Here is a 21,917-nt window from a genome sequence, read left to right on the forward strand (position 1 = left end):
TTTGTGTGTGTGTGTGTGTGTGTGTGTGTGTGTGTGTGTGTGTGTGTGTGTGTGTGTGTGTGAGAGAGAGAGAGAGAGAGAGAGAGAGAGAAATAAATTCAAATGAACAATCAAAATGTTTCTTTATTAAAATATAAAATTAATGAATTTATACATTTATTGATATGCCATACCATATGTCTGTATTCTGCTCTTTAACAAAGTATTTCAGCATCAAGCACGTGTTTTTAATGTGTGACAGCGTCCTGTGTCATAACTACATCTCTGCCATTTGTAACAAACCAAACCGTGTGAAAATCAGGTAAAAAGTTATGATTATTGTAGTTGGACATACACCTTCCTCCGTAGAAATAAATGCACTGGGGGCGCATGGGAGACCCATCCAAGATGGCGGCCGCGCTGAACGTCAGTTCCAATAGGAAGCGTCAGTTAATGAGGCGTCTACGTATATTATGTCTATGGTGGCAGCTAAGTAAGACCATAAGTTGCTCTGTTATTTCGCTGCCTTGTCAATCCTGTGCCAGGTTGTTTGAGTGCGAGCAAAGCCTCTTGTACAAGTCACAAGTCACGTATTTTAGCGGGTTGATCCAGGTATAATATTCCCACAGTTGACACATTTTTCCGTAATAATAAAGACAAGTCTCGCACTGTTTCACTCCTATAAGAGTACATTGTCAGTGCCGAATACTTGTTACAGTCGAATATGAGGCGCAACCCTACATTAACTTGCTGTTTCACTCTGGCGGCGCTAAGAACGAACATAAAATATTCATCACAGGTTTAATATCTTGACGGATCATTTGAGATGGAGAGACATTAGACGACCAATGCACATTACCAACAGATGAACTAACTAAGCTAAAATAATTTTAAATGTACTTACTGGACGGCTTGGCTCCGAGGTAAAAAGATGGCGGTCGGCTCGGATTTAAAGTTCAACACTGCGCGTGACGTCACATTGCGCTTGGTTGAAATGCCCACGACGTAGTTTCTGAAGTTAACTGAATGGATTATCATGGGTTTTTAATGATTTTCCGCGCTTTTTTTTTTTAAGTTGAAGTTGTTTGAACTCATCTTACTTTGTTGTAATGGGCAGAGTTCTCTCAGCTTGACAGCAAAATCCCTTCTGACTAAAAGCCCAAATCCCTTTTAACAGTGTAGTTCAACTGTGTCCCGCTCTGAGCTCACGCAGAAACCTGAAATCTGACTTAAAAGTGTTCCTCGATACCGGTCGGTGAATGTTCTTTCACACATGTACACGGACAGTCAATCTGGTTGTATGTGAACGTGCAGGATAGCAGACCTCCACCTGCCCAGCAAGATCACGGGACTCTGCCGTTCACTTCAGGCGCACGGGGACATCGTTTGCATGAAACTGTGGCCAGGTAAGACTCATTATGGAAAAAGTACACATTTGAATAACATGCCTAAAACTCAGCGATAGTTTATGATCTATTTGTAAAATCTACGGAGAAATATAACTGTTTTTGACAGTGTGGCACTCGCTTTCGTCCCGAAGTGAGGACTCTCACGGGACGCTGCGGGGCTCGCCGAACCGCAGTCAAAAATCTACAAATTTAAAGTTATCTCGCTTTTTCTCCAAAATCTGCGTCGGTCCGCGTGTTTTCGATCTGGGAAAGTAATCAATATGCTCTGTTGAGTAATTCGGCTTAATAAATTGACAATGAAAAGGTTTTTAAAGTGTTTTTTCAGTGCTTCATCAATTGCTTATTAGATCAGGCGAATCGAACTGCGTTCGTCTATGGCTCATCGAAGCTATGGCTTGTTGGGTGCTTCCTGACATTAACGGATCATTAATGTAGCGTCTTAGCTGACATATTTCTGTTCTATATTTGTTTTATTTTGTATGGGGCAGCAATCTCTCCACAGAATTGGCTGTTCAAGGGCAATTATAGGTAGGGTTGCCACCCGTCCCGTAAAATATGGAATCGTCCTTTAATTGACAATTAAATGTTGTCTCCCGTATTGAACTAATACGGGACGCGATTTGTTCCGTATTTTCACAAATGTCCAATACACATGTTTGTCACACACACATCAACACTAAATCTAACAATAATGAACAAAATAAAACACAGGAAATACTAAGGCCAGCAAAATTGTCGTGAGGGGATCCACGCAGGACCCCGGTCGTGCGTCTGTGGCTGTGTCCCAATTCAGGGGCTGCATCCTTCGGAGGACCCTTCCTACGCGGCCCACGGAGGACGCGGCCCACAGAGGACACCGAGGCTCCTCCGTGGGCCGCATCAACCATCAGTAAATGGGACGGTTTAGCCTTCGGAGCATTTCCTGATTGCGTCACGACGTCATAACTTCTTTCCTCCTCACACGTACGGAGACAAAAATTTAACAGACGACAAACGACACAACAGAAACATAACCGACAGACGACGGAAACATAACAGACAGACGACAGACGACAATGGAGCCAGAGGTTTTGCGACACCGGCGGCTCGTTTATCTCCGGCTGGGAGAGCGCCGTCGGGAGATAACATTAACCGGCTATTTTAACCCATATTAATGTTCATACATTACCCGTTAATAAACGATACCGTTTAGTGACAAAGGCTTGCCATATAAACTATGGACTGACATATATGTCATGTAACCATGAGTCTTGATACAGGGTTCTGTATGCTGTAATTTTAATGCTATGTTTTCAAGATCTGAAAAGTGCTTGAATTGAATAGTTAATGTGTACGAACCCTGTAAATAACCCTGACTTAATTCAATAGCCTATTAAAATGTTGTGTTATTAAACATCAGAACCATATTGAGGAGCCAAAGTGTAATAGATGGAGAAATGAAGCATTATTGGTCAAAGCTTTAACATTCATTAGAGTTTTATCAACTAAAATTCAGTTGCTCTTGTTTAATCCTCCTTTTCTTACCCTCTTTTCTCCATCCAGGCAAGGCCAATGTACTGCTGCATAAACATCAGTGTTCCTGTTCTGCTATTATTTTTCAACGATCATGACACCAGATGAGATTTTAGGCTGAGCAGAGAGTCCCTGGTGGTGCTGCTGGAGCATCTCCACCAGGAAAGGCGACACGGATGGGGTGCCACAAAAGAGACCTTGGTCTGTCTCTTCTGGCTGGCGAGTGGGACATCCTCCAGTTGTGGTGGCAAGGGTGTTTGGGATGCCTCGCTCCACTGTTCACCGCATCGTCCATCGAGTTACTGAGGAGGTGGTGGCCATTCGCCACAGGGTCATCTACCTGCCCAAGACCACAGAAGACCTGGCGGCAGTAACTCGGGGGTTTGCAGAGCTGGCAAGACACAGAGCTTTTCGAAAAGCTGCTGGAGCAATCGACGGCTGCCATGTGAGGATCAAGCCTCCAAGCGGTCCTGATGGTCACTGTTATCGGAACAGGAAACTGTTTGCTTCAATAATCTTGCAGCACCACCAGGACTCCTGCTCAGCCTCAACTGTGTATATGTTCTCTGTAAATCTGCAAATCTCTGTAAATAGTCATTTCTGCTGATCTTTTGTAAATAGTTGTACAGTTGTACAGAATGGCCACTTGTAAATAGAAATATTCATATTGTATCTTTGTAAATATCTGTAAATATCACAGAAAAAACAAAATAATTGTGTTGTCACTGAAAAGTAGTTCAAAAGTCTACTTATATTGTCAATAAGAAATGGAATAGATAATGTAACGAGGTTATAAGATTTTAATTTAGAACACAATATTTTTAATTAACAATTTAAATCTAACACAGAATGTAATCAAACTGAAAAAAAACACATTAAAAAAAACATCAGCACCTCAGTCAATCATTTTTTGTCAATCCGATTTTCTGCAGGATTTTTCTAAACATGAGTGAAGCATGACAAAAGGTAAACACACAAGATCACATTATCACAGATATGTACAGATTCACAAACAGTGACATCAGGACAGACATAATTCCCACCCCCACCCAAAAACAACATTCATTTGATGTGATCCAAAGATTATATTTGTTCCTTTATGAAACTTTCACATACAAATACAGTATGTATAGAGAACAAATGGGCTATTCATTTATGCCTCTACAGTTACCTCCATCCAAGTGTGGCCGTGTTTTTGGCTCCTGTAAACAGGTGGTCGTTTTGACCACGGAATTTAATAAACTCCTCCGTCTGCTCCTTGCTCATAAAATGACATATAAAGCATATTTTCTGTTATGTCAACAGACAAAATTATTGTTCGATATAATAACAACAATAACAATAATAATGGTGCTGCTGGTGCTGTTGGACGCTATTGTTACAAAAAAACAATCGGTGCGCAAAGCATTTTGGGATATGAGAAGCCGCGAAGGATAGTAGTGATGCATCCTCCGAAAACAGGGAAAAGGAGGACGCATTTGTCGGCTGCATTTGGGGGACCCTTCGAATTTGGACAAATTGGGACAGCCTTCACGCAGCGCTTTGACGTAATCGGCCTTCAAATGTGTCCTCCGAAGGATGCAGCCCCTGAATTGGGACACAGCCACAGTCTTCTTTGACATTGTGTAGTCTCACATATCACCACTGGAGTGCACTCATGTCGTGCAAGAAGATTTTGAAATTTGTCACATACTCCATGTACACCTCCTCTTCACCTTTTGAGCACAGACAGGGAAATATATTTTCCTTGTTTTTTTTCTTGTTTGAAAAGGGGCTGTCTGCTGGTCCTCTGTGATGATATGAAGTGAGACATGTCATGCAAACATTCATTGCAGTCCTAATGCTTAGTCTGTTTTCCTCTTACTTCTCTGACCCTTGGGGATGCTACCCTCTGGACTCAGTGGAAAAACTGATAAAACCATCAGTCATCCAAACCCTGTTATAATGATATAAACACAGAGACGGGGTCAAGTTGACTGCAGGAAACAGATGTAATGTATTTCTGTATTCATAAGCCAGCCACAGATGACACATTAAACCCTGCGCTACATGCTATTTTACAGCTTGCTTTCCTGTTATAGATGAGAGCTTTGGGTGTTTTTCTATGATGCATGCCATCATTAAAAGCTGCTTCCTATTGATGGGGAGTCGTGTCACAGACATGCACTTGTGTGTTGAGTTGATAAGAAAGCTGTAATTGTGATAAACACGTTGCTTAGGCTGGAGAAAACATACACACTGAACTGTTGTCAGCTCTCTTTGTTCATGATGTCCTTTTGTAAAGCACAATATCTCTGCAAAAAACTGAATTATGTTTATATATATGGACAGGGGATGCTGTAGGAAAAGATAATGTAACTTGTGGTTGTTTTTTAAAGAAATGTAAATTTTGATGCTGCATTTTCATGAAATTGGATGAAAGGAGGTATTAACCTCAGATGCCTCCAACAATTACACCTTCTGAGGGATATCAGGCAGGATGAGTCATCATAACCAGACATACACAATCTCTTGACACCTATTCAGCAATATGAAGACTTTATTAGCATGGTTACAGAGAGAAATAAATTGTGTGTGTGTGTGTGTGTGTGTGTGTGTGTGTGTGTGTGTGTGTGTGTGTGTGTGTGTGTGTGTGTGTGTGTGTGAGACTCTTCTTAGAGATCATTTTTACCTTTGGTGCTCAGGGTGTCATAATGCCATAAATTCTGGATCACATATTTAGCTAATTTTGAAAACAGGCCATGCAGCAGACCAGTTGGATTATGCTATAAATGTCCGATAAAATTAGCAAGTTATTATATGGGTAATAATGTCAGACACAGAACAGTGGTTAATGATGAATCATTATTGTCAGTCAGTCTGTGCTATTGTATTCAGTTCATTAGTTCCAAGAACACAAATATTACCACAACGTCAAACTCATGTCAGATGGAAAAGGTGGTCCAAGTTCAATGAGACGGAGAGGGAGAGCTCTGGGGATGTTTGAAATCCCCAGGTGAAGCTCCACACACTCCACTGCCCATACATGGACACAGATTAAGGATGAAATACTTTATCAGCAACAGAGCATGCGGTTTCCTGTGTTAAAAGGTGAATAAAAGCATGTCTGTACTCATTAGCAGTTACTTGCATTGGGATCCAGTGAAGTTTGATATGAGGCCAGCTGGCTTTAGATGGATACGTTTGAGGGGATCTATGAAGAGGATTGGACTGAAAACAAAACACTATGCAGGTCTCTCTTATCAAAGCAGAGAGTGAAATCAAAATTTGTGATCTGGAAATCAATTGACCAACTAAGTATTGCAATAACTGCCTATTGTGTGACAAGTGCCATCGTCTATATGTACAGCTACCTTTTCTGAACTAACTTGAAATAAAAATTAACTTTACGTGGGCTTTTGTGTGAGATCACAATGTCTTGGCTGGATTTAGTCACTTTTGTGTCCCATTAATGTTGGTAGTGACTCCAGGGAGTCACTGTGCTGGGCCAAGAAACTGTCCCACACATAACCCCCCGAATTGTTGTTTTTACACATTGATGAAACAAATATATCTAATCTTTATTTAACCAGGGAACACCATTGAGTGCAAGCTCTGTTTTGCAATGACACCCTGATAACAACATGTATAAAGAACACTACATCTTAAAAAGTACAATACATATCAAACAATCGTGGTACTCAAAAGACATAGAAAATTAGCTGTCTGCTAAATCCTGTACAATATATGTGTTTTGCACTGCTCCTGCAAAATAAACAATAAATGAAATGAAATGATATCCACATCCAAATTTTACAACAAACAGGCCAAAGACAACAACATGCGAGATAACATCAGTTCAAACATCAACAGTCATGCTGCTTTAAGTCTATCAATAGAGATTTAAATTGGATAAAAGGGATCAGCTTGTCTAGCTTTGAGAGTTTCTGCATATTTCAGAGCCAGTTACTCAAACTAAGTATTGATATGGCAATCCTCGACAACCAGTCTTGGAACCAACCGCACTGCAAACTTGATTTATAGGTAGGAAGACATGAGAGATACTCAGGTAGTTTGCCAAGAAGTTCTTTATAGATCAACAGAATGCAGTTCTATTCTCCTCTGACTGCTAATGACCGAAGACCAACTTTCTCGTAAACATCGATGCATTTTGCAACCAGCCTCAGTTGTGAACCTAAGGGTAGATTGATAAACCGCATCTGGGGGTTTTAGAGCGGAGGCAGAATAATGGATATAAATTACATCACAATTTTCCATAAAAGGTGAAAAGGTTCACTGGACATTTTGCTTTCTGCAGTTTTGACTAATAGAAGCCTTGTTTCTATAAAAATGCTTGTCATCCAGCCAGAAACCAAGATATTTATTATAACATACTCTTTCAACTGCAGTCCCATTAAGAGTAGTGATGCTCATTTCAGTGGCATCATAAGCACGTTTTCTAGAGAACAACATGCATTTTGTTTTATCTGGGTTCAACAGTGATTTAAGATCAAAGTTTGCTGTACAGTACAGAAATCAAAATGGTAATTTTGAACTATTTGGGCAACAGATGGCGCTGTAGTATGTTGTTGCAGAATGCTGTCTGCATACAGATGAACTGTACTGTTTCTAATGTTTTCATCTCATTCATTTATAAAAACTGTGAATAAAAGTGGTCCAAGAATAGAACCCTGTGGCACACTTTAGCTATCTGTCACATCAGCTTGTGTCAGACCTGTCAGCCCTCCTGTTTTTCCAGGGATTTGCCCGTATTTTACCTCTCTCTTCTACTGATCTCCCACTTAAATAGTTTCTTGTAAATCTCACGTACTTTTAATGTTTTAAAACAAAAAACTTCACAAAAGGTTGGCTGTAAGGTAGAAAGGAAGCATAATCGCCAGGCATATGTTTGCTACATTCCCCCCTGCTGACAATAGCCAGTTGTGACAAAAAGTCATTCACTGAAACAGCACTCATCAATTAAAAAAGAAGAACAATAAGCTCAATGAATGTTAGGGGGATGGAGTACCTGTAGTAGTTAAGTCAATAAAAAGGGTGACAAAAACGTGCCTATTTCTGATGCGTCATTCAAGACTTTAACTATGCCCTGGTTTAAAACCTGACTGATAACATTGTGAAATTAAGTCTTGGGGTAAAGTGCTCTCACCTGCTTGTTTATGAGTTTCTTTAACACTTTAAACATGAAAATTTGGAAACTGGTCAATAATAATTAATGACCTCATTTGACTGACCCCTTTATGCAAAGGTAGGACATCGGCTGCCTTCCATTGGTCAAGAATGCTTTCTGGTTCCAGTCAGATTAACAGTTTAAGACAGGCGTCTCAAACTCATTCCACAAAGGGCCGTGTGGCTGCAGGTTTTTCCTCCAACCAATCAAGAGCATGCAGTCTGACCAATCAGCTGTCTGAAGACTGAGATCAGCTAATGAAATGAGTCAAGTTTGGTGTGCTGCTGCTTGGTTGGAAAGAAAACCTTCAGCCACTCAGCCCTTTGTGGAATGAGTTTGAGACCTGTGGTTTAAGATAAGCATTCAGGGAAAAATGGAGCTGCTAACAATAACAGCCTTGTCAGTAACTGATCACCCCCCATGAACTTTATTGGATTAATACTAAGAGCTTTAAACACTTCAAGATTTGTAAAATGCTTCAGTGAAAAGATCAGAGTGCCAAGTTTGTTTGCCCAGCAGGTGCACTCTGATTAGAGCCAGAGGGAGGAGATCCAGCATTTTTGAATGTATGGCCTGAAGAAATAAACAAGTGTGAAGTGAAAGCATCACATACTCTTACTCTTACATACTCACAACTCTTTCCAGTTGAGGTAGTGGTTGAACCTTGAATTTCACAGGGTCAGGATGAAATATAATAATGTGATAATGATTTAACGCTGTCCAAAACTGACCTGGGTTTCCTTTACTTTCAGAAAGTGCAGAGACATAACATGATGGTTTGGCACTTTGAGAGTAACAGTGAGCCATCTATTACGCTGCTGACAAAAATACTGCCAATCAGCAAGTGATTTAACTATATGCATTTTGCGCCAGGCAGCATCTCAAGCACATAACGTACAATGTCTGCACAGAACCAAAGATTGTTCCCATCCATCACTCTGAGTCTCTCTAAAGCTGCATGCTTGTTTGCAATGGAATTAAATGTTTTCATAAAAAAGTCTAAAGTCAAGTTTGGCTCAGTCACGGTAAAGCCAGTATCACTGTTGTACGAGTACTGCATGCTGAGAGGAGAGTTTGAAATTCCTTTTGATCGTGATACATGGTTTCGACCTTTGCTCTATCTTCTATCTATCGTCCCTATCTTCACTGAAGTCAAGAGGGAGAACACCACTTCATTCATAATGCTGTCATCTATTGGTTAAGATAATATCTACCTGATATTTTTTGGATCTGACCCATTGGTGAAATGAGTTGCATGGGATTGAATTCAAGAGTTTTTAAATGAGCAGAAGCATTAGTTCATTAGTGTTCACATCACCCAGAATAAGACGTTCTGAACTATCATAGTTCAGTATCAAGTTAAATGAATCATCTATCACACCAGCAGCTGCAGAGGGTGAACCATAAAACTCATTGATAAGTAGTACTTTTCCAGTGTTATTTTTCCCCAGGCATAAACTGTGTTTGAGAGTCTGAGCACACAGCAGCACAGATATATTGTGTTAACTAGTGAGCTGTGGAGGTCCTGGGTGGCAGATGGTGTCTTTGGGCTGAGTGAGGCTAGCTGTTTCCCCTGTTTCCAGTCTTTGTGCTAAGCTGAGCTAAACCTCTCCTGGCTGTATCCTTATATGTATTACCACACAGATATAAGAGTGGTAAGAGACAACAGCAAGCTTCCCAAAACATTCATCTAAGTGTATTATATTTTCTCATGCAACATGTTTCAGGAGAGATGTGGACTGATTTTCTCTTGTTGAGGTAGCAGTGAAGGACAGACCCAGTCCAAGTACGGATATGTCCACTTACTGCAGCTTGCTGTCTGTTAGTGGCGTGCGCTGCACATACAGTGTATGACAAAAGTTTCAGTCTTTTTCAGCTCTGCAACACAAATCTCACTTTAAATCCACTCTATCTGAAGATATTTTTAGCACGCTAATAACACAAAAGAAAACTAATCATCTTTTCTGTTGTCCTTTGCTTTGGGCTGTCACAGCAGAGATTCTGACATGGAGGCCCACAAGGACACGCACCTGAGACAGGCAGCAAAGCATGGCAGGAGCTGTTATTGTCCATTATGAGTGTTGCAGTGAAAACAAACATAACAAGGGTTAACTTTGAAAAGAAGTCTTATCTTAAATTTCCAGACATTTTGAAAGAACAGTATCTGTGGATGAATTGAGTTCATGCCTCACAACATAAAACTTACTTACATAGAGAAGGATGTATACTTTATTTCACAGAAGAATGTAAAAGAAATGTGACAAACAATGTAAACAGCGTTAAGTTTTTTTTTCTGGGAAATAGGTTTCAAAAATGCCATTGTTCAACAAAGGTAGATACAGCAGTAGATACATGCGGCAGTATGAAGACAAGTAGATTTAGTCTCAAATAGGAGTTAAAGCAAGGAGAGAAGAGGACTAAGTATCTGTGTGAACTGAGGAGCCAACAGTGAGTTGGAGGCAACTGTGTTTATCCCTTCCTGTCCCAGCCAGACAATCCGGGCGGCCTGTGACACTGATACAGGGGTTAGCCAACACTCTCTGCTACAGTGGGTCAGAGGTCACATCTGCTGTCTTATCACATTTAGCAGAGAATGAATAACTTTTCGAGAAAGAATTGGAGAGCAAATATCTTCTGGGGGGAAATCTACACTCTCTTCTCATTCTGTCTTAATTGTTTTGAGGGTGTAATTGATAACTTCAGACAGACAGCTTGATAAATCTAACACACTCCTCAAGGACCTATAAAATATATACCAGATATTGTAGGAAATGCATGTTCAGCTTTGGCAGATGTAAGATATTTGTCATATTTGTACCATCATTTTACACTCTGTACTATGTAGTTATGCCAAAAGTGCAATAACGTATGATAATTTTTCCATGTTGTGATACTTACAGTTAGTAGTTGGTTCTAGTCTATGTTGTCTCACTTTAATTCATTTCTCGATATGTTAACCAACCCAACCAACAAAGGCAACCAATCAGAGGCAGAGTAGGGCGGGTGTTGCCAATGAAAGTAGTGGGATCCATAACACTACAAGCGGATAAGCGTTGCTACACCTCAATCCTGACTGAGAACTCAAGGCCTGGTAGCGATTTGTCAACCAGAAGGCAGCCAAACCCTGAAGCATAGCCTGCTTTATCATCTGTTTTACTCAAAATGTAAAGGAGACCAAAAATGGGACCATTTACAAAACATCATGCTGTACTGAAGAATGCTTAAAACTCGTGATTGAGATCATAAACTTGTCAGGAAAAAGCTTATTAAGGTAATAAATCAATTGAGAATCAGGGTATTTTTCTCATAAGCTTACATACAGACCACGCAGATCCTCCCACTGTGACATGATGTCTGTGCACTGTTCATAAAAAAAAAAAAAAAAAAAAAAAAGGCAAAAGACAAGGCTTTTTCTGTAGTGGCTCTTTGGCTCTGGATTAGCCTCCCAGATGCCATTTGGCTGAGACTCTTGATGTTTTTAAGATGCACCTTTTTGTCCTCTGGCTTTCGTTGTTTTTGTTTTTTATCTGATGCCTCGGCTTCAAAATTATGCTTCAGCTATTTTAATCTTTTAATCAGCGACATCTGTTTTGCACATATATGTCCTCATGCTTGCATGTGTGTACCTGTAAATACATGACTGTCTTTGTGAAGCACTTTGGTGCAAAACTTTGCTTTTTGATGTTCTAGCAGCACAAACTTTAACTTGAATGTACAGTTGGACTTATTTTTGCAGCCTGTGGAGTCGCCCCCTGCTGGTCATTAGAAATATTGCCTCATTAAGTCACTTTCTCTTCCTGTCCCTGAAGCTCCATCTGCTTATAATACTGTCTATGGTCACAAGGCAACCACTGGTTTATTTACAGTGCATTGCATCATAGAGGCCAATCATGTGTAAAAGCTTAATATGAAAAGTAATTAATAACCACATCTGTTAATGTTTCCCTCTGGATTGTAGCGAGGTATACATTTCAAGTAGCATAAAATAGATATAGTCATGTAGATGGACGTACTCATGACTCAGAAACTTGTGGTTCTTATCAAAGTACAAAATCCATTTTGTTCACATGGGATGATAATGGTCAGGCTTGTTTTGTCAGAGTCTCAGCAGTTTTTGGACACGGATGCTGGTGGGTAGTGCATTCCTGTGGTCTCGTGATTATGGAGAAGGGGACATGAACGCTAGACACTAAACACCAGATGGTCAGGGCAGCGCGTTGCCTCTCACGGCAATGTGAAGTGTCAACAGGAGAGAGAGAGAGAGAGGTGGAGGTAGAGGAAGGTAGAGGTGGAACAACAGCTCACAGAAGCAACATGTGTCAGCTGTCACCACAAGAATGTGACAGAGACAGCAAGAGGAACGGGTCTGACAAAGTTAGACAGGGATCGGTAACACAAGGACATCATCTGAAAAGTATCCAACAACCACCTCCTCACATTTCTGTTTTGCCGTCCATATCCATGTCATGCCCTTAAGCTGTTTAGACCATGCCTGCCACACATCGTGCTTCACGTTCCCATCAAATTCACGACTGTGTCAGTCACTTGTTTTTTTTTACCCCCCTGTTGCTGCAAACCCTAACGAGGTTCATTTGACTGGCAGAGCGTACCAGGTTCGTAGACAGTGGAGGCTGATGGTGGACCAGAGCCCAATGACTCACTCTGCAATCTGTGACCCCCAGACGCTGATGAGTGTCACAACAAAATCCTTCACCGGACAGCTATATACTGTAGCTATCAACTACTGCTATGTCAGAAGACTGAAAAGATATTTTGGCATATGCTACTTTGTAAACACCTCAGTAATCACAGATGTGTGTCACGTGCAATTTTAAAGATGCCTTATCCTGCTACCTCTCTCAGGGCTGAAGCTTCATCTTGCTCTGTTGTAGTTGTTCTAATAAAGCACTTAGCAAACGCTGAGTACAAAAAACTCAGAGCAAAGACTGTTGTCGTTTCACCACATTCATTTCATGGATGTTTGAAGCTTGTGAGTCACAGTCTATGTTCAGGTGGAAGTATGTAATATATTGAAACTGAGTTTAAACTAATAGGAAAAAAGCCAATCAATCAAAATAATAATAAAAAAAATACCAGAAATGCTCCTCTTTTCCTTTCTCCGGTATTTTTTTTTCCCATAAGTAATGTGCAGTGTCTGGGAGAGAGCAGCATTGTGAGCCAACAAAAATGCTCATGGTTAATAAACAGAGATGTTTTCTGTGATAATAAAAAGGCACAATTGCACTCTGCAGGCTGAGGCAAAAATAACAGGGAATGAGGCCAAAGTCAAAATCAAAATGAATGCTCTAATGAGCACTTGGCCTGGTGGCAGGATGCAGAGGAAAACCTTGAATGCTGAATACCAACAGTTCTCTTTCAAGAGCTGGGGCGTACACAGCAAAGGAAAGTGGCAAATTGCGAAGATAAGAGTTAACAAGAATAGTTTTGAGGTAAATGACTTTATTTTCACAGATGACACTTGAGGAAAGACCATGGCCCTTACAGCAGAGTGAATTGATCCCACTAATTTAGACAAGAAAGGGCTTAGTTGGCTTGAGGGCCACACTTGTTGGCTCTTATTTCTCAACCATCTCTCTTAATTCTACGCCACAGCCACTGGTTGACAAGGCAGTTAACCAAATCACACCAAAACACCCTCAATATCAGCCACTTTTATCCAGCTACAAATGTGTCTTTCCCTTGAAATTCACATCTAATTAGGATTTAATTCCCTGGAGTGTTTTTCCAGGAAGCTTAATCTCTGAGGTCTTGGAAGCAAATTTCAGAAGCACCTTCCTCTGCTGAATGGCCACGCAGTCATTTCAGCTCTTTATCAATGATGAAGCCCTTTATCTTATTATCATTCTGGGAGCAGTGGATGAGGCTATTTGATCAGTTGTAGTTTCAACAAATTCAGGGCTGTAATGATCTACAGAGATCAGAAGTATTTGAAGTTGTTAAAAAGAACCAGCATTGTTCAAAAATGTCCAATTTTAACAACTGGCTGTGACATGTTTGTTGCCCTTTGAGTCTTAACAACTTCCCTGATAAAAAGTCATCCCAGACTGCAGCTGAAATCTTTTAACATTCAAGGTGAAACTGTCAGGGAAGGGGCTAACACGTGTGACCTTCAAGGCTTCATTAATTCAGTCACGCTTTTAAATTCCAGAGCGGTTTTGTCCAAAGCTGTGGAAGAAATCAGAGGGAAATCTTTTTTGTTTGGGACACAACAAAGGTCAGCAGTGATGTATTTATACAGATCTGCCAAGTCTACTGACAGCAATAGCAACACTAGAAGAAGGTGGGAGATGCGGAAAGATGTGTGATCTCTGAAAAAAGAACATGTGAATCAGAGTGTGGCTGACACACACACACACACACACACACACACACACACACACACACACACACACACACTGAGTCCTCTCCCACTCCCTTGTACGTTTTCTCCTACAAGTTTACACATCAACAAGAGCCGATGACACACATGCACGCAAACAATTATGCGTATACAGTATTTAAGTAAGCAGGCTGGATTTCTGCAGGCTGAATTCCCTGAAAAAAAATGTCTATTATAAGAAATCACCTGCAACCTGAGGTGAGCTTTTCACACACCACCTCAGGCCATTTATTCCTGGAACATTGCATAATGCAGCAGTGGGTTCTGCTCACAGACTAAACAGCCTCCTTAGAAGAAAACAGGAAGGTAAGAGGATTGAGGCAGCGAGAGAAACACAGCCATCAGCCGCTTCTGTGTGCAGTTGCCCTCTCAGGGATCTTTTCTTTTTATCTACACAGTCTTGTGTGGCCAATAAACAGTGTTATCTGCATCATCATAAGTCAGCATACCTTTTTTTTTTTTTTTGCAAGGCCTCTGTTCATAAAGGATAATCAGAACATCTCCTATTAAGCTCCTATGAGCCTGAGCCTATATGACACACTTTAAAAAGCAAGTGAGAAAAAGTGCTTATGGAGCTTATAATAAGCGTGTTGATTTGGCAGTGAAATGGTGTTCAATGAGTGTATTAATACTCACTGCTAAGCTAAACACTGCTGAGTCATTTCTGGGGGCAGCAACAATCACAAAAACATTACCTGCTGGCAGTGGGACAAGTTATCAAATCAGGGTGCATATCTAATGATTGACGAATTGACAAGATTAAAGCCATTTGTGTGACTCGGTAAAACATTTGAGCTGCTCCTGATGCTCCTGTGGCTTCCTAGAGCCTCTAATTTTTTCAAATTGTGACAGTAAATGAATCTGGCATCTGCGTCACACAGGTCTCCAGTGTGTCACTAAGATGCCATGTAACATGCTGAATAACTGATGAGGTTTGCTTGTGCAATGATGGCTTTTTACTCTCAACTGCAATCTCTAATTGGTCAAATAATTGGTTGATGAGACATTTGTTTTGTTTAATTTCTTAATTTGTGGGAAACCCTTCAGCACACAGAGGCAGGAGACCTCAGGACGGGCACGTACATCTAGCCCTCATTAGGTGTGACGACTGCATCATAACAGGAAGCTGGATCCAAAGTGACAGGATGCTGGGCATTGTTGTCTTACTTGGAACAGAAAGTACGTAAGACTGGAAGGAACATGTGTGTAAGTATTTTTCATATTTAGCTTTCCTGAATCACAAATGAGTTTCTCTGTGATAATGACGAAATGATTTCAACAGCTTATGAAAAGACAGACAGTATAATAAAGAGCAAATGTGTGTACAAATACATGCCTGCTTTTGCGTGTGACACATTATGCATGTGCATGTTTGTGATGCATATGAAATGTACGAAGGTGTGCAGGTGTGTGTGCCTGCTGCAGGTGCATTACCTCATAATGGAAATCACATTGAAAAGATTGTAAGATGACTTTCAGCTTCTAAAGACATTTAGAAAAATGCGTTATGTAACTGCAAATCCTGCACCTATCAAATTTTGTATTAGAGAGGACAACGGTATTGTTTGTTTCTCTTGTACAACTGTCTGCAAAGTTCTCTGTAGAAAGTAAAGTCAGCGCACGAACCAACACGAACAAAAGATTTTGTGGTTGTTTTGACTAGATTCTGTCAACACCTGCAAGCAGAAAAATTCAGAACTGTTGTGTAATTTCTGTTTTATCATGGTAAAAGTTAAATGATTTTCAGTCATACAGTACAAAAGCATATATCACTTACAGTATATATAAATATATTTATATCACCTTTTGGCTTTGTCTGCTCTCTCCTCTGCATTGGAACAAAGCCAAACATTTGTTAAGGTCCATTTAATGTTAAAGCAATAAAACAGGGCAAATGTGTGTAATTGCATCTTCCATCAAAGGATTGCATAACAGGACTAGCTCATTTGTAATAATTATAATTGTATGTAATTTCTTGGATCCCCTCAGGTTTAATAGTCAGACACAACAAAACGCTCTGTTTTTCTGTTCGTATCAAGAGCATGTTTTTGTTGGAGGATGCTGGTTACTGAGGTCACTGTTTTTTTCCCCATTTTTATGCAGCAGGTAGACCCTTAAGGGGATGTCTACAGACCACTGATATATGGTGACAGTCACCCTTTAGATGATCTTCACTGTTTTTTATGTTCAACCAGGGGAGTGAGATCATAGTGAGAGAGGGAGGGAGCGGAGAGGGAAGCGAGATAGGCTCCCTGAAATCCTCCTCCACATCCTCCTCCAAATCTACTTCTGTGTTTCGTCTCACTGCAGCCACCAAAGGATGTTCTTGCTGAGCCTCCAGACACCTCACTTTCAAGGGTGAACACAGATATGCACGCATACACTGACGTTAATGTTGGCATCCATTGAGCAGCTTTAGCTGGACTGCAAATCCCACACTGACAGGCTTCCAGCAGATGCTATTTACTTTGCAAATAGATTTTGTTTTTAATCCTAAATTAGTGAAGTGCATCTGGTGAGCAGAGCTACAGTCTGTTCGGCAGCTCTATTATATTTCATAGATTTATTTCACATGACCCCTGAATGGCCGTGTGTGTGCATCTTTTTGCATCACCCCTGGCTGGTAAATATCCTCTGGCTGCATGACTTGCTGCGTAACTCCGCTGCATACGTGTTATATAACAAGACCTCCAGAGCAAAGAGATGCAACCCATCAGCAACAGGTATAGTGGTTATGTGCCTGCTCAGATCAATTCCAGATTACACTGTAGGAATAATGGAAAACAGTGAGGGTGCATAAAAACAAGTCAGGGCCTCAATCTGAGGGGTGTACAATAAAAAATGTATATCACTAAATTTCACAAATTTCATCAGTTTCATCACTGTTTCATGAAAGCTGTCTTACTTTGAACAGGGTGACAGACATAATTGGCAGCCCTGCGGGGATGATAAAGTTCAGAGGAACCTCCTGCTGTGCTTTTTCCTCCATAGCCATCAATGGCTCTTGATGGCCATGTCACCCTAAACATCCCTGTAGTGGTAATGTCAGTGTCATCTGAAAAGATTACAATGGAAATATTCTGAAAGTCTTAGTGTAAGGAAAGCTGCAGTGGTACATTTTGTTCAGCAACACAACACTGCTGCTATTTTCCCCTCTTTGCATGCTGAGACATGTAATGCTGGGAAAAGTAAATATTAAAAGAAAGAAAACAACAAAGTGAGGTGTATAAAATCAAACAAAACAAGCAAAGGGCTCGCCTGAAAACAAATACTCTCAATTTTCAGAGAAATCTGAGGTCCAACTATCCAAACAATGTCCCCCCCCCCCCCCCCCCCCCCCCCCCCCTTAAGTTTAGAGATGGGTTGGTCCTCGAAGTGATGTCATCTCCCTCCTGCATGGGCATTCAGTCCACCAGCAGTGTGCATCTCCCGTGCGTCTCCGAGACGATGCTGTTCTCCAAAACGCAGAAGCAGCATTACGCACGGCGATGTGACAGCAGAGGGAGGACTCTTTTTGTGGAGCGCTGGATTGTGAAATGTGCTCTTCTCATTTTCAGAACTCGTGCCCGTCTGGACTATAAGGAGGACCTGTGATGACGGTTTGCTGTTTGAGGAGATACATTTCTGCAGGCACTGTCTTATGTGGGCTACGCTCTGCTTGTGCTGACCAGGAGCGTTACGCACAACGTGTCTCCATGAGTTAGAGGAAGGCAGCTCAGCGCACCCAGTCCTCGCTCTTTTGGAAAGGGAACGGGTGCAAAACAACAAACATGATACGAGAGGACCAACTGGTGGCAGAATGGATTTAACCCAGTTAAATCTGTTGGCGGAAAACGTTTCGAGCGATGAGAACACCACGGACGCACCGCTTGCCTTGCCACACACGGAGGCAGCCACTGCGCTCATCATCCTCGTGGTTACTGTCATCATTTCTGTTACCATTGTCGGAAACGTGTTAGTGATTGTGGCGGTGCTGACCAGCCGGGCTCTCCGTGCGCCCCAGAACCTTTTCCTGGTCTCTCTGGCCTCAGCGGACATCCTGGTGGCCACGCTGGTCATCCCCTTCTCCCTCGCCAATGAGGTCATGGGCTACTGGTACTTTGGGAGTACTTGGTGCGCTTTCTATCTGGCTCTGGACGTGTTGTTCTGCACCTCATCCATCGTGCACCTGTGCGCCATCAGCCTGGACCGCTACTGGTCGGTGACAAAGGCGGTCAGCTACAACCTTAAGCGGACACCTAAGCGCATCAAGTCCATGATCGCTGTGGTGTGGGTAATATCTGCTGTCATCTCCTTCCCTCCTCTTCTCATGACCAAACATGATGAACGGGAGTGCCTGCTGAACGATGAGACCTGGTACATCCTCTCCTCCTGCCTGGTGTCCTTCTTCGCTCCGGGTCTCATCATGATTCTGGTTTACTGTAAGATTTATAAGGTAGCCAAGCAGCGCTCCTCCACCGTGTTCGTGGCCAAGAACGGCCTGGAGAGGCAGCCATCTCAATCCGAGACCTGTTTCGTCAGGAAGGACCGGTTCGAGATGGAGAGCCCCAGCAGCCAGAGCTCCGGCAGCCACCAGCAGAGGCAGGGGGAGCTGGATGACATCGACTTGGAGGAGAGCTGCTGTCCGTCGGATACTAAACCCCGCAATCATCGCTTCACCAAGCGGAGAAAGGTGGAGGGGTCAGACTGCTGCCCTCCTCAGAATTGCCGTCTCTCCTGGGCGTCGGCCCGGGCGTTACAGCTCTATCCAGAGCAGAAGAACCCAGCTGGGCGACAACAGCTGGCCGCGGCCAATAAAACCAAAGTGGCCCAGATGCGAGAGAAACGTTTCACCTTCGTGCTTGCGGTAGTGATGGGGGTGTTTGTGCTTTGCTGGTTCCCGTTCTTCTTTACTTACACCCTGCACGCTATCTGCAGAGACAGCTGCTACATCCCTGGCGCACTTTTCAACCTTTTCTTTTGGATTGGCTACTGCAACAGTTCTGTGAACCCTATAATATACACTATTTTCAACAGGGATTTCAGGAAATCCTTCAAGAAAATCATATGCAGAACTTCTAAACGCACATAAACACGGAAAGGGTTCCTGGGACAATTTATGTTATTTTTTTGGACAACAAACAGTGCTTGGAAAGAAATACACTAGTAGAATTCATCCTTCTTGGTTAAATGTCTCCCATAGATCATTTTAATGTAACTGCTATCATAATGAAAAAAACACCCAGTGTTGTGTTAAAAGTCTATAAATAAAATGTAAAGTTTAGCAAACAAAAGACAAGTATCTGTAGTGCTTCAGTGTTGAAAATTTGATGCAAGCATCAAACGTGGTCAGATATTTTAAATAAGATATATTTATTCCCCTTGAGATATGTAAGTTGTAATATATAGGTCACTGTATAATAAGTCCAGCAAACCTGCACCTTTGCAAAAGAAATCTCTGTATTGGATCAATCTTTTATGCTGCTGCAGCAAGCAGTAAAGAGCTACAGAGGAAAACTGAAGTCATGTAAGCAGCCGGATTCCAGCGCTGGCAGCTGGTTCACAGTGGGTGTTTTGTGTTGAGATAAGTAGAAGATTAATCCCACCATCTATAAGATATGAGCCTTGGGATAAGCAGGCAGGCAAGTATTGCCTCTGAGTGTATGTCATGGAAAAACAATGAAATTAAATCCTATAGATTCAATGATTTAAACAAGGTTTATTATCAAGTGTAGAAAACATTGCATGTTTGAAATGTTTGGCATTATTACAGGTCATTCAGACACACAGGTTAATTTTTGCTTGCTGCAGCTTCGGCGAGGCCCGTGGCCATTTCTTATCAACGAAGCCCCAAAGTTACATAAGAGTCTAATCTCACAGCCCCGCCACGCCATCACACCACCTCACACCAGAACAATGGCCAAGCTGAGGCCTGCGAATCTATTGGATAAATCTGTGCATTTCTTTTCAATACCTCCCAACACCTTCGTGTTTTGCAAGTAAATATTTAAACCTTGTGAGATCAGAATTCTCCTCATACAGCCTGGTTTTAGTGTCATGGGACAGAGATCAGACCTGGGTTACATTGTCCAGCAAATATGACTTTCATTGTGCTGTAAATTTATTCTCCTACATAAAAAATGATCAATTTTTTTCAGATATATTTGATTTGACTCACTGAAGGATGCTCACAGGTGACACAAGCACGATACAAACAGTCCTGCTCTCTCTATCTTAAATATAACATCACTGGAGACAGTTATTGCAGGTGGAGCTGGACTTTCATCCGGCATCAAATCTCCCTGGTTCAATAAGAGAGCTTAATATCCACGAGCGAAGCCTCAGGCTGCAATCCTCTGCTTTATAAAGCTGTATCATCACAGGAAAAGTCCCACGTATTATGACTTCAACTATCATCTAACTTCCTCACTCTTTAGAATATATACAAATAATTCTTCAACTTTTATGTGTGTGTATATATATATATATATATATATATATATATATATATATATATATATATATATATATATATATATATATATATATATATATATATATATATATATATATATATATATATATATATACCGGCTTCCTCCCACAGACCAAAAACATGCTCATTAGGTTAATTGATGACTCTAAATTGTCCGTAGGTGTGAGTGTGAGTGTGAATGTTTGTTTGTCATTACATGTGGCCCTGCAATCGGCTGGCGACCGGTTCAGGGTGTACCCCGCCTCTCGCCCATTGTAACTGGGATAGGCTCCAGCCCCCCGCAACCCCGAAAGGGATAGGCGGTATAGATAATGGATGGATGGATATATATATATATATATATATATATATATATATATATATATATATATATATATATATATATATATATATATATATATATATATATATATATATATATATATATATATAGCACAGCACAGCAGTGTTTTCCATAAAGCCTCCAACTGTGGTAAGTTTATGATGCATCTGGGATAAAAAAGTGTATGTTAAATGTTGCATATATGATGAAGCCTGCTTGGGAAGGCCTTTGCTTTCACTGGGAAAACTCAGGTTAGTGAGAAGAAGGCTGACCGGCTCCATATCAGCCTATTGTCTGCACGGGGGTGCTGGGAGTAAATACACTATTTATATCCTCTTAGGAATGTCTTCAAAGCACTCCTACGGCTCGCTGGCGCCTTCCCAAAGATAATCACCCAGTTTGAGTGGTGTCATGCTTATATATATTTTTTAAAGCTTAATGAAGTGGTTTTTGGTGAAGTGTGCCCATAATCATGAGGGTGTTGTTAAAACATCATCAAGGGAAACAAGAGTAAAGGTGGATGCTTCCTCTTCTCTCGACGTGCGGCACCGTTTTATTCATGAACAGAATCAGGCAGTCGGGGAGGAGTGGGGCCGGGGTGAGGAAGGAAGCTGTATCTCAAAGGGATTCACAGACTCTTGAAACAGATGAAA

The 21,917-nt window shown here is 41.3% G+C and overlaps 1 protein-coding gene across 1 annotated transcript; it reads left to right on the top strand.

Annotated features, from left to right (window-relative positions):
- The first annotated feature begins 17,890 nt into the window (after positions 1–17,890).
- On the top strand, positions 17,891–20,573 carry adra2db (adrenergic, alpha-2D-, receptor b). Its single transcript, XM_070963510.1, has one exon. It carries the CDS (start codon positions 18,267–18,269, stop codon positions 19,536–19,538), a length of 1,272 nt encoding a protein of 423 aa, XP_070819611.1. The 5' UTR covers positions 17,891–18,266; the 3' UTR covers positions 19,539–20,573.
- Positions 20,574–21,917: the final 1,344 nt, after the last annotated feature.

Source organism: Chaetodon trifascialis, chromosome 5 (genome assembly GCF_039877785.1).
Source record: "Chaetodon trifascialis isolate fChaTrf1 chromosome 5, fChaTrf1.hap1, whole genome shotgun sequence".
In the NCBI taxonomy this organism is placed as follows: domain Eukaryota; kingdom Metazoa; phylum Chordata; class Actinopteri; order Chaetodontiformes; family Chaetodontidae; genus Chaetodon; species Chaetodon trifascialis.

Coding starts and splice junctions, on each gene's coding strand:
- adra2db (XM_070963510.1), top strand. CDS start 18,267: ATGGATTTAACCCAGTTAAATCTGTTGGCGGAAAACGTTTCGAGCGAT.